The sequence below is a fragment of the Bubalus bubalis genome, chromosome 16 (genome assembly GCF_019923935.1).
Source record: "Bubalus bubalis isolate 160015118507 breed Murrah chromosome 16, NDDB_SH_1, whole genome shotgun sequence".
In the NCBI taxonomy this organism is placed as follows: domain Eukaryota; kingdom Metazoa; phylum Chordata; class Mammalia; order Artiodactyla; family Bovidae; genus Bubalus; species Bubalus bubalis.
Genome location: NC_059172.1, coordinates 41838247 through 41851865, shown reverse-complemented (window position 1 = coordinate 41851865; position 13619 = coordinate 41838247). Strand labels below are relative to the sequence as shown.

The following is a 13619-nucleotide window of genomic DNA, read 5'->3' as shown; positions in this document are numbered from 1 at the left end:
GGAACTCAGCGGCAGGGAGCTTAGGTCTCCAAGGCAATTCATTCCTGCAGGATGGGCAGAGAGCACAGGAACTGCCCAGACATGGGCCTCCTTGCCCTCCCACCTTGGCCCCTTTGGATGGGGCTGACTGCAGGGAGACCGGGGAGAAGCACGCAGGTTTAGTCCCCAGCCTCCCTCTGCTCCTTCCTTCCAGGTTCCTCTAGCACCTCTCCCTTACCTAGAGCTCCCTGCTCCAGAACAGACCCTGCCCCTTCTCTGGAGCCTTACCCTTTCCTGCCAGAGTTCAGCCTGGACCCTGGGGTCGGCTCTGTGCCCCTCCATGCTCACAAGCTGCTGTGCGTGAAGACAGAGCTGTGAGCATTCGTGTCTGATGGCACAGACCCCAAACTCAGAAGATACACCCATACCTCATTCCCTTTGTAATTTTCTCGGTGTCATGAATCACAGGTCCCACCCAAGCGGGCTATTTAGGGAATTAAGTGTTGATTAGCCCCAGATTAGTAGGAAAGCAGTACTTCACTTGGGAATAAACATTTCTTTCATGAACTGTGAAATTTCTTGTGTTGCATTTGATAAAAATAGTCTTTTGTTGTTGTTCTCTCCACCCTCCCCCACTCCTGCAGTTCAGTGTTCACCTGGACATTTCTACAACACCACTACTCACCGATGCATTCGTTGCCCAGCAGGAACATACCAGCCAGAATTTGGAAAAAATCATTGTGTTTCCTGCCCAGGAAATACCACGACTGACTTTGATGGCTCCACAAACATAACCCAGTGTAAAAGTAGGTTTCCCTCTAAGGCTTTTCACAGTGGTGCTTAAGAGGGCAAGTGCTTGGGCCTACCTGGGGGTGGGGGATGGCAGGGGTCCATGGTTCACTCGGGACCATGGAGCTGCTCTTAGCCCTGCTCAGGGCTCTGCCGATCAGTGCTGGACCCTCAGGTGCTCACCTGTATCCATCCAGTCTACTTCTCCAGACAGGCAAGCTGTACCGGCTGTAATTTCCTGCTAAGGGCAAAATGTCAGGTCGGCCCTGTTCAGCAAGCATTGTTTGAGGATCTGTACTGTGTCAGGCACTGCAGACAGAATGAGTCCTTGGTTCTGCAGCAGCACCAGCTGTGGGATTGCGGAGGAAGGAGCCACGCCTTCTGTCTGGTGCTGTGCTATGCTTAGTCCCTCAGATGGGTCCGACTCTTAGCAACCCCATAGACTGTATGTAGCCCACCAGGCTCCTCTGTCCATGGGGATTCTCTAGGTAAGAACACTGGAGTAGACTGCCATATTCTCCTGCAGGGGATCTTCCCAACCCAGGGATTGAATTCAGGTCTCCCGCATTGCAGTTGGATTCTTTACTGACTGAGCCACCAGGGGAGCCCTCTGTCTGGAGAGAAGAGGAAAGGCTTCAGGAGGGTAGGAGAAGGTTTTGACGGGGAAGGTTGGCAGAGAGAAGAAGAATGAGCCTCAGGCCCAGGAGAGCAGCTGGGAGGAAGCACAGACTCAGGAGAGTAAAAGGCTTTATGGGAGGAAACCCCTGGACCTGATCATGGAATGCGCAGCAGGGAGGCTGAGCAGACCAGGAAGGGAGGCCTTATTGACCAGAAAAGGAAGAAAAAGCATAACCTAAAAGTTGAGAATTATGTTTTATTTGGTACACAAAACTGAGAACTTAAGCCTGGAATGCAGCCTCTCTGATAAGCTGTAAGGAACTGCTCCAAAGAGGCAAGGGAGGAGCCAGATACACAGCAGTAAAGAGAGACCAGGTAGTCGGAGCATCAGAAGACTACTGTTAATCAAAGAAAACCAGACATCTCAAGTTAAGGAATTTAACACTTTTCTGTGTATGGGAAGCTGCAAGCGTCTGGGCTCACTGATATCATTCCTTCGATATGCACCTCAGCTATCTGGGGCCGGTGCCCTCTGCTTTCTCATCCTGAGTCTCCTCAGGGTGCATCCTTTGGGGTGCCTGCAGTGTCTCGTGGCTTGATGGCCGCAACATCCTTTGTTTCCTGCTATGGCAGGCAGCATTTTTTCACTGTGATCTTGACTGCCAGGCTAGAGAGTTTGGTTTGTATTCTGTAAGAATGGAGAGGTAAGTCATTCAACAACTTGTTGTGTGGTTTGTTTGATTGTTGTTTATAACCACCATGTGAAATTCTCTAGTAAAGGCCAAAAGACAAACTAAGCTGATTCAGTGTCATTAAGACTGACATGAAGGGGAGCAGAAGGCTTCTCCAAACTGGAAGAGTAGGGGATTGGAGGGGTGAATCATTGGAATTTATGACTGGAAGAGTATCTAGTTTTCTCTCTATCCCAACGAAGTCCTTTTAATAACATCCTCATAAGTAGCTGTCTAGTCTCTTTTTGACCATTGGCCTTAACAGGAAGCTTACTGCTGCTCATAATATCCTAGTCTGTTGGTAGATTAGACTTGGTCAGTTCACAGTGTGAGGAGATAAGGTTTTTCCTCCCTACGGAGATGAATCTGTCTCCTTGTCCCCCATCCCTGGCCCTCAGTTGTTTTTTAGTTCCTCAGTTGGCCAGTCAGGCTCAGAGGCATCCAGGGCTCTCCCCTCCCCTTTTTCTCTTCCAGGAACAAAAGCCTATTTATTTTTTTCTGCCAGGAATAATAAATCCAAGTTACAACTAGAGAGGCCAAAGGTAGTCCCTCCAACATCTTCTTGAACACATTCACCTGATAGTTGTAAACATAAGCTCCTTAAAGGGCAAGAATATTTGTTGGATGAGTGGAGAGATAGTTAGTGAAGATGTGGCTGAGGTGGAGCGTATGTGTGTGTGTGTGTGTGTACCCACAAGTGTGTACCCACATGTCTTTGGTGCCAGAGGCAAATGTGTATCACGCCCCATACTGACTGATAGCTGAATGGAATTTTCTTCCCCACTTGAAAATAAAACATGGTCTTGACCAGATAGAAAAGTGAGAGTATGGCTGTCAAGTCTTCACCAGAGATGTCTAGGAAAGGGTAGAATACCCTCTGCTAACAGTCAGCTCTGTTCTCCCTATTTTGACAGACCTGCCAGTTCTGTACCACCCGTTCTCCCAGTGCTTGGACTTTGTAAACAAAACAGTAAAAAATAAAGTTATTCTTTTGTTTCACAAACACCTGCCCCTGACCTTCAAGTTGATGAGAAAATGATGCCCTGGGAACTCAGAGGGGTGGGCTCTGTGTGGAAAGCTAATGTACTTGGGCTCTTAGCGGGGGTTGGGGGGTTCGGTGTGGGGGGGGCGCTGGTACAGACTTATCCCCACAATGGTGTCACTTTCAGGCCCTGTTCCTCCGTGGCAACAGAGATGCAGTGGTTCTCCCTAGCCAAGCGGGTGCTGGCCGTGACATGACGATGGCTCTGTTGTACTTTCATGACTCATGGCGTTTCCTCTTCCAGACAGAAGGTGTGGAGGGGAGCTGGGTGATTTCACCGGATACATCGAATCCCCAAACTACCCAGGCAACTACCCAGCCAACACAGAATGTACCTGGACCATCAATCCACCCCCTAAGCGCCGCATCTTGATTGTGGTCCCTGAGATCTTCCTGCCCATAGAGGACGACTGTGGCGACTACCTCGTGATGCGGAAAACTGGTGCGTCTCACGCCTCTGCTCCCCTCCCTTTCTGAGGCCAGCAGGGAAGCCTGACGGCACACCACCTGGCTTTATTATTTAAAAATTTTTTATTGATGTAGAGTTGATTTACAAGATCATGTGAGTCTCAGGTGTACAAAACAGTGATTCAGAGTATTTTCCCTTATAGGTTATTACATAATATTAAGTATAGTTCCCTGTGTTGTACAATATGTTCCTATTGGTTATGCCTGACTTTAAATGGGAGATGCAGGCCTGGAATGCCACCCTGTATTAGAACAGAGATGAGACATGAGTTTATAGGGTTTTCCAAGAAAACAAAATTTAGACAAAACCACAGGTTGAGACCTCCTGTTGAACCCTAGAGGAAGCAGTGCCGCAGGTCGGTCTCCCCTCTGTGCTCACTGGGAAGCCTCTTCGGCAAGGACACAGTGTCAGTGAACCTCAGGGAGGGCTGACTTCAGGACTCCAGATGCAGGCCTCACCCTGGGAAACAGCTCATGGCTTGGGCACTGACCAAGACCAAGGCCAGGTCCAGCAAGGAGGGACCCACTTCCCGTCCTGACACATGACCCGGTGTGCATAAAAGGATACTGCCATCAACACAGCTTAGAGGCAGCATAGTGAGGGCGCTCTGCAGCCAGACTTCCTGGGTCAGAATCTTAACTCCACCTCTTATTAGTTCTATGGTCTTGGAATACATTCTAGAACTTTCTGCCTCAGTGTGCTCATCTGTTAAAATGAGGATAATAATAGTTGCTACCTCATAAGGTTGTTGTGAGGAATGGATCAGTTTATATTTGCAAAGCACTGAGAACAATAATGACGCACCAGGCCACCACAGAGTGTTGGCCATTCTTGTTAGTGGTTGCAATGCCTGAAGTCAGGTGTGAGTCTGAGTCCCGATTTTTCCACATATTGGTTGTGTGACCCTGTGTGATCCATATACTTAATCTCTCTATAAGTGAGGGAACCACTGCACCAACTTCCTCTTGTTTGGGGGAGGGCAGGGTTAAGTGAGATAACGTCCATAAAATGCAGAGCACGCTGCCTGGTCCTAGGAAGCATGCAGCTAATGGTGGTGATTATCACTAGGTTACAGCTGGTTGGCTCTAGAATGTGAGGGCCCTAACTCAGCTCCTGCATGACTGCTGCAGCCTGAGCTGCTGCCCTTTGCCAGCCAGGGGCCTTGCGGTGAGCTGTCCATAGGGCCCACCATCACCAGCTGCATCTACTAGATGTCCAGGACTAGATTTCCAGTTTCCTTCTGAGGACTCCACTGGTCCTGAAGAACCCTTGCACATGACTTGTTCTGTGGTCTGAGTATCTGAAAAGATGAGTGTCCATTGTCTGCAGGCTCAGTGGTGACTTGAACCCCATTCCCTCCAACTTCCCTTGGCAGCTTCATCCAATTCTGTGACAACGTATGAAACCTGCCAGACCTATGAACGCCCCATCGCCTTCACCTCCAGATCCAAGAGGCTGTGGATTCAGTTTAAGTCCAATGAGGGAAACAGCGCCAGAGGGTTCCAGGTCCCATACGTGACATATGATGGTGAGCACTGTGAAGCTCAGGCTGCAACATGTGTAAGGATCAGCTCTGGTTTGAACAGAACCCACTCTGGGCCAGCTGGCGGAGTGCTGACAAGCACACATGCTCAGCAATGCAGGCAGGTTATGGAGAAAGGACATTGCTGACTCACAAGTGCCAGTTTCTAAGCAGGTATTTGGAGACGCTAACTACAGGCATGAAAGGATGTTTGAGAAAGTAAATAAAAGTGGGCATAGCTTGATGGGGTGGAATGTGGGCATTGGAGTTAGGCAGGTTGGGTATCATCTCTTTTGTGACTTTGTGATGTTACCAACTCTAGGCTTCATTTTCTTAATATGTAAATGAAGATAGATAATCATTAGACTTAATGTGAGGGTTCGGTGGGATAATCCATAAAGAACTTGGTTTGGTGCCTGGGACATAGTAAATGCTCAGCAAATATTAACTTATTATGATTGTGGCTTTTCTTATATGGAATCCTAAGGATGGGGAAAAAGACCTGAGTTCTGGTCTTGTCTCTGCCACTAACTTGCTGTTTAACTTTGGGCAAGTTAGATGACCTCTGGTTTTACTTTCTTCTTGTTAAATGAAGGAGTGGCCGATGTGAGACCTGGGGCCCTATCTAATTCTGAGACTTGTGGGACAAACATTTACTAGGAATACAAAATGAACTAGATCCTGTCCTGGAGGGACTCATAACCTAGTAGGGGAAGAGTCATCTATTCATCATGAACTTATTCATTCATCCATGAAGCAAATATTTAATAGCATCTCCTATGCCAGGTATTGAGTGAAGAGCTGGAGTCAGTGTGGTTAGTGACAGTCATAAAATGCATATGGTATCATAGATGCTATAACAGGGCATGTACAAGGTTCTGTGTGAGGACAGAGAAGGGGCTGCAGTTCACTTTACATGGGTTTTTGGAGAGAATAAAGCAAAGTCTCAGGAGGTTTGAGTCAAAAGAATTTAAAAGTTTTCTTATAAGCGGCAGGAAGAACATTCAGGAAAAGGAAATGACATGGGTGAAATGATGGAGTACTTGGCATGTTGGGGCCTGATGATTTGGCCAATTGGCAGGGTGTGCGGGGCTCAGCAGTGAGAGATGAGAGTGGTAGGAGGCAGGCTTAGGCTATGACGAGACTCAAGTGCCAAGCTCGGAAGGGTAGACCTAATTGTATAGGGAGCCATTGAAGGTTTTCAGGCAGACAAGTATGAAAAGTTGCTGTTTTGGAAAGACAGTATTCTACGGAGTTCCTAAGAACACCTCACATAGTTTATTTCTAACATGTGATAAGATCTAGAATCATCATCTTGGTGCTTAAAACATGTCAGACACCAAGACAAGGGATCTCAGCATCAGACTCCTAGATGGACACACATGGCTGCCATGTGGCTCTGCAGGGAGACAGATCCTCCTCTCCCCGCAGGTAGCCAGCTGGGATGGGGAAGGCACCCAAAAGCCACGGAGAAGCCAAAACAAATGTCACCAGATCTCACACACTTTAGTTCAGGCTGTTCTCAACTCTGTGACACATGAAAACATCTTGCTTTTTTAATTAAAAAAAAATTCAAATAAAGAGTTGTCGCTTGAACCAGAGAAAATTACATATAACTCTGGTTAGGCTCATGAGAATGGATCTGGCACGTCACAGCAGAAAATAGTTGAAAAACTGATGCTTTGGCCATGCAGAGCCTCTTAGGTCCTCACCAGAGCCTATTTAATATTTTTTCTCAACATATATTTCAGACAAATCTGATATGTGGTTCTAAACCCAGAAGAACAGCAGTTGCATTGAGAAGGGGCAGCCGAGGCTGCTACAGACTAGCCCACCGGCCCAGAGAAGCAGGAGGGCCACAGCTGCGCTATCGTGTGCTGAACTCAGGACCAGTGCCAAGTGTGCTTGACCTGGCGCGTTCCTCCCAGCTGCCCAGGCAGGAGATGTGACTGCACCTCTTTCCTGATTTATAGATGAGGCCGCTCTGGCTTAGAGATTTTAGTTAGCGCCTGAGGACACAGGAGGACAAAGTTGCAGGGCCTTTGCAGCTCCTGAGTTCTTACCTACGACACTGGAGTGCTTTTCCCATGACAACTGGAGCAAGTGAGAAGACAGTCATTCTTAAAAGCAGAGGAAAGATTTAAAAAAAAAAAAATGGTGCTTTTGAGGACTTCCCTAATGGTCCAGTGGTTAAGGCTCCACACACCCAATCCAGAGCTCCGAGGCTCAATCCCTGATCAGAGAACTAGATCCCACATGCTGCAACTCAGACCCACTGGAGCCAAATAAATAAATAAGAATTCAAAAAAAAGATGGTGATCTGGAAGGATTTGTGGTGCCAGACAGCTCTCCAGCATAGTGACAGGCATTCCTAATGGTAAACTCCTCATCAGAAGGGGCTAATTCCCTGAGGGGCTAATTCTCTAACTCTGCAGCAGAGGAATTCAAGATTAAAAAAAAATGTACCCTTATTCATATTTTATAGACTTTGTATTCACTAAAATTAAAGGATAAGAAGAAAGAAACCAAATGAACAGAGGACCAGAGACATTGTACAAACATGTATTCAGTTAGTAATTATGAGTCTTATCCTATGAATTTCCATTTCCCATCACTTGAGGAGGGGAAACTTTTTTGAGAACTCCTCCCACACAGTTCCAGTGATGTTCTTCTGATTTGTTTGGTTTTGTTGCACATGATATGCATACAGAGAGGCACTTTTTTTCTGCCTGGAATTTTAAAGAGATTGTGTCTTGCATATGCTTGATTTGAATTATGACTGTAGGAAATAGGCTAGACTTCGAAACGCTACTGCATCAAGGAGGATGACAACTGAGAATTGAGCTTTGGGCTTTAGCAACGTGAAGGTCACTGGGGACCCCGACAAGCAGTTCTGGGGGAGTCGTGGGGGCCACTGTTGACTGGAATGGGTTTGAGATAGAAAGAAAATAGAATTGGAGACAGTGAGTGCTGACAATTCTTTCAAGGAGTTTTGCTACAAGGGGGAGCAAAGACATGGGATGCAAGCTGGAGGGAGAAATAAGGTCAAGAGAAGGTTTTTAAAAAAACAAAAAACTAGAGACACAACAGCATGTCTGTTGTGCTGATGTGAAAGACTAGCAGAGAGAGAAAAGTTGTAATGTAGGAAAGGAAGGGCAGAATGATGGGAATAACGCCCTTGATTTGGTGAGAGAAGAGGGAGCTGGTGAGCAAAGTGGAGGGAGGAGCCTTGGCTGGATGCTCTGAAGGTTCATCTGAGGGAAAAGGATCAGGAGAGGGTGTACAGGTGCCGGTGGGCCAGACAAGAAATTCAGGCAAGGCTTTACTGGGGCCCTGCTGCAGTGGCCAGGGGAGGGAGAACAAACAGGTTCCCTCGATTGCTTGCTCGTTGCTCCCTGCTCCCCAAGAAGGTGCAAGCTTGTTCCTTATGTGGGGTGAGAGTAGGGGTGTGTCCAGGGGTTGGGCTGGAGGGGTGGCTTAGGTGTTTTGCCCACCCCTTTAGTGGTGTTATATGCAGGGGGCATGGGCAGTACCCTGCTTTTGCTCCAGGTTCTTCAAAAGTAGCAGTTGGGTTTTTTGGCCTCCTTGTATCTTTGGGGTCCAGAGTTTGCCCCAACTGAATATGCATGGCATTATTTTTAGTCCCATACAGTTTCTTTATATTTTGTTCCAGGAGTGCTGTGTCTAGGTACAAGCATTGCCGCCTGGCTGCACAGGGTCCCAGGTCCCAGCCGGTCTCAGCTACAGAAGGGGCATTTCTCAGAACATTATTTGAACAATTAAAGAAAAGAGTGAGCTTGGAAATAACTAAACCATAGCAAAAAAAAAAAAAAAGTGTCCTTTTTTTCAAACAGAGGACTACCAGGAGCTCATTGAAGACATAGTCCGAGACGGCAGGCTCTATGCATCTGAGAACCATCAGGAAATACTTAAGGTGAGTATACCTAGGTGGGCATGGCAGTTACCCATGCTGAGCACCACAGAGGAAAGTTTCCTCTGCCACCACGTTGCTGCCTTTCAGACATTGAGCCTGCTCTGGGCTGAGGGCAGTTTTATATCTTCACCAGACTTGGTTTCTTTAAAAAACAACAAAAACAGGGAGTTGTTTTTAGTGTTGTCAAGTGTTTGTTGTGTTGTTTCGTCGCTGAGTCATGTTGGAATCTTTTGCGACCCCATGGACTGTAGCCCCACCAGGCTCCTCTGTCCATCGCATTTTCCAGGCAAGAATACTGGAGTGGGTTGCCATTTCCTTTTCCAGGGGAGCTTCCCAACCCAGGTCTCCTGCATTGGCAGGTGGATTCTTTACCACTGAGCCACCAGGGAAGCTGTTTTTAGTGTTGTCAAGTAAAATTGTATTTTTTAATCTAGAAATGTGAGGAAGAGCAGTGGGAAACTTGTTTATCATAAATCCAAGCCAGCAGCAAATCATGTTTTCATGTTTATTCTCCAAATAGTTGAAGAGTCTTGGCTCCTTGTTCATCCTTCAAGCCTGAAGTTCACCAACTTTCAGATACTTATAAGTATAAATAAACACTTGCCACATCACTAACCCTAAAAATATTCCCCAAATTCCAAAGTTATCATGTGGTTTAGAAAAACAATTTTTTACATATTAAGTTTTCTGTTATGAAACTAATATGTGCTTTTTAAAGATCCTTGGGGGGGAAAAACTGGAAAAAAGGGTAAAAATCAGAGGAAACAATTTTCACAAAGTGTTTTTCAGCCGATCAACTTACTGTCTCACAGTGGGACATTATAGTTCCATTGGCAAAATGTCATCATGTTTAAATATTTTGGCCCAGTAACAAGAATTCTGTTCTTTTTAGGATAAGAAACTGATCAAGGCCCTGTTTGATGTCCTGGCCCACCCCCAGAACTATTTCAAGTACACAGCCCAGGAGTCCCGTGAAATGTTTCCACGATCCTTCATCCGATTGCTCCGTTCCAAAGTGTCCAGGTTTTTGAGGCCTTACAAATAAGACTGCCCACGTGCCACTTGACACAGTGTTCGGCCTGTGGGCTGGCAGGACATGGCCATCTGCTTCTGCAGCCAGCATAGATGGATCACGCTGCCTCTAGTAGCAGTGACTGGTTAGAGTTCCATTTTTATAGATAATACAGATATTTTGGTAAATTGAACTTGGTTTTTCTTTCCCAGCATTATAGATGTGGACAGAGAATGGGTTTGAGTCTCACCCGCTTCTCATTGGTGGGGACAGCTGTCTTGGATACATCTAGGGCTGGCTGAGCTGGATTTCAGTCAGCTTAGGTGAGACTCACCTGTCCTTCTCGGTCCTCACTTCTCCTCGAGGGGGCTGCCTTGTCTGAAACTTCAGCTTCTTCCAGCATAGCCCTCCCTAAGGGAGCCCTTTGTACTCGGGTGTTGGCTTTGACCAGGCAGAGCAGGAAAGCGGGGAGGAAGGGAAGGGGAGCCCTCCAGACACCGTCCACCTCCCCCCGATCTGAGACCTGGGAGGATCCAGTTTTCTCCACAGCCTTCTCCGGTCTGTGTGACTTAAATTTGATCCCAACAGCTTGGATTCCAAGCAGTGATCACCAAAAAATACTTAAAGCAGAAAGAATTAGAAATAAGAAGGTAGAAACTCAGCACTTCCACAGACATCATAATGTGGACCTGTTGATGACCTTTCGTGTTGCCAGTTTCCGTCTCGTAGCAAATGCTCTGTGCGTGTCTTACACCTGCAGCTGTGCCTTCAGGGCACCGAGGTAAGGCCCGGACAGTTCAGATCCGATGTGATCTGATGGATGTGACTCCATCCATCACGAAAAGGAGATTCCCACAGCCCGAGTCAGTACCGCCAAGGGTCCTCCTTCCAGCTGGGCTTCCCACCACAGGGCGGTGGAGGTCCAGGTGGTGGTGGTATGGCCTGGCCTGTCACGCTTGTCTTCCTTCCCCCGCTCCAAGCTCAGAGACTGACTGAGGGCATGAGCTGCACAGCTCAGGGTGGCCTCACTCCCTTAATGGTCACACCACCGCCAGAAGCAGCTACACTAACCCCAGCCTCTGAGTACCGCAGAATCATCTCACTTTCAGTCAACACAGTGGGACCTCACAATCATTTTCTCCCACAGGAATCTGATTTTTTCAATACTATTGAATTTTTAAAAGCTGAAATCCACAGGCAAAAATCTTATTACAGTGAATAAAAAAATTCTATCAAACAAGCTGCTGTTTCCCTAATAAAAGGGTTGCCTACAGGCAACCATATTGTTTTATTTCAGTAACAAACTAACTCCACACACAATCAGCTCTCTACACCAAAGTACCAAAAAAATGATCAACAAATGTTTCTGAAGAAAACAAAGATTATTTCATTGTTGAATTCACTTTTTACCTCAGTGATTTTTTTAACCTATAAGCAATATTGACTTTTTTAAAGCCCTTAATCAAAGTTTTTTAATTTACTTGAATGGTCCTAAATACCCTTTTCTAAGTCTCTCATGAAAAACGTGAACATCTTCATTTTTAAAGGTATCATTAATACAGGTCCTTGTAATTTATAATGCCGGAACTTGGCCTACATTTCTGAGTCTGACTATAAGATGAAAATTCAGATGTAACATAACATGAGTTAGTGACCTGACCGATGGGGTGAGCTGAACTGCACCATTCTGTCAAAGCATGTTAGTAACTATATGCTCAGGACTGTCTGGTTCTGTACTGCTGATTTCATAAGAAGGCAGCTGATGGCAGTACCTGGGGGTTGGAGGGATGCTGCATAAACCTGGTCTCTGTGAAACATCCTCCAGGAGCCGGACCATGCACAAGCCACTGAGGTCCTCGTGAAACTTCCTGTCTGTACCCATCAACCACTCTGAGAGACTCTGTGGTCCCGTTGGAAGGCTGGTGGGCAGGGGCTACTGATACTACCTGCTAAATCAATAAATAGTTAACTAATATCACCTCTTTGCCTTAGGGTTGCACAGTGACAAGACAGACAAGGTCTTGTCATTTTAGAGCTTACTATTTAGAGGGAGGAGACAGAGAATAAACAAATCAACAAGAAAAGTATCAGCTAGAAGTAAGTGCTGTTGAAAATTAAAATAGGTTAATATAACGGATGATGGTATGGCTGTTTTAGGTTTGGGAATCTGTGAGGGTCCTTCTGGGTAAATGATTTTTCAACTGAAAAAAAAATGGCAAGAAAGAATCAGCCTTGGGCCAATCATGGGGAGGAACATTCCAGAGAGAGGAAAGTCAGGTGCAAAGGCTATCCAGGCAGGAAAAAGCATGTGTGTGGATCACAGACTAGTGAGAAGTCAAGTGGTATGAGATGAGGCCAAGAAACCAGATAGGGCCAGAGCACACCGGGCTTTGGAATCCAGAATGAGGGGTGTGGGCTTAATTCTAAATATGCTGTGAAACTTTTGGAAGGGGTTTAAACAGAAAAGTGGGGTGATCTGATTGATGTTTTTAAAAGAGAGCTCTGGTTACTATATGAATAGGTTTTAGAAAGCAGGCATGGAGGCAGAGAGCAGTTAACAAATTATTGCCACCAATCAAGCAGCCATCCAGCGAGAGGTAAGGCTCTCTGGGCTAAGACAGTCGTAGTGGAGAGGACAGAACAGAAGGATTGTGGACATGTTTTGGGAGAGAGTCCCCAGAACTTCCTGATGATTGGATGGAAGTTAAAGGGAAAGACAGCAACTAGTTGCCCAAATAACTGGTAGATGAAGATTGCAGAAGAAGCAGGTTTGGGACATGTGACAATTCAAAAACCTGTCTACAAATTCTCTGATGCTTCTTCCATGGAAAGTTGGGGGTCTTTTACCCCTCCCCTTGAATCTGGGATCTGTGATTGATGAACCAATACTCTATGGCAGAAATAACATTTTACCAGTTCCTGGATCCGGGACTTAAGATACTGGCAATCTCCACTTCCTCTCCTTGGGAAACTCACTGGGCCCTCAGTCACTGTACCTTGAGGAAGCCAGAGCAGCTGGTGAAGAGGACCCCCCACCCATAGCCTAGCTGACTCTCAGGTGACAGCTAGCAAAACTTGCCAGCTAGGGGAATGAGCCACCTTAGAAATGGATTTTCCAGCTGATGCTTTGCTGAGCAGTTCCCACTGAACCGTACCCAAATGACAGACTTGTGAGCAAAAGCAATGATTATTATTAGATCATAGTGATTTATTATGCAATACGATGCTGGAAAAGGAGATAAGGTCAAGAATTCAATTTCGACCATTCTAAGTATGAGATGTCTATCAGGTAACCAAATAAAGAGTTCAAATAGGCACCTGGTTCTATGAAGTCCCAGGAGAGCTCAGGGCTGGAATATGAGTTTTAACGTCACAGGATAAAGGATAAGACAGATTGAGGTCACATGGGAAAAGTATGTAGATAAGACCAGGCAACTCTGAATTCTGGGGTTCCCTGTGTGGACAGAACTTACAGGAGCCATTGATTAAGTCAACAGGAAGAGGTCAGAGCTGAGCTTTGCCT

The 13619-nt window shown here is 46.3% G+C and overlaps 1 protein-coding gene across 7 annotated transcripts in view; it reads left to right on the top strand.

Annotated features, from left to right (window-relative positions):
* Positions 1 to 10289, top strand: part of SCUBE2 (signal peptide, CUB domain and EGF like domain containing 2) — a 68179-nt gene extending 57890 nt beyond the window's left edge. For all 7 annotated transcript variants that reach the window (XM_025266624.3, XM_025266625.3, XM_006051589.4 and 4 more), the window contains 5 exons: positions 624 to 785; positions 3404 to 3601; positions 5004 to 5156; positions 9005 to 9084; positions 9977 to 10289. In XM_025266624.3, the coding sequence (XP_025122409.1) occupies positions 624 to 785; positions 3404 to 3601; positions 5004 to 5156; positions 9005 to 9084; positions 9977 to 10129 (746 nt within the window). In that variant the 3' untranslated portion in view covers positions 10130 to 10289. The remainder of the gene's footprint in view (positions 1 to 623; positions 786 to 3403; positions 3602 to 5003; positions 5157 to 9004; positions 9085 to 9976) is intronic.
* Positions 10290 to 13619: the final 3330 nt, after the last annotated feature.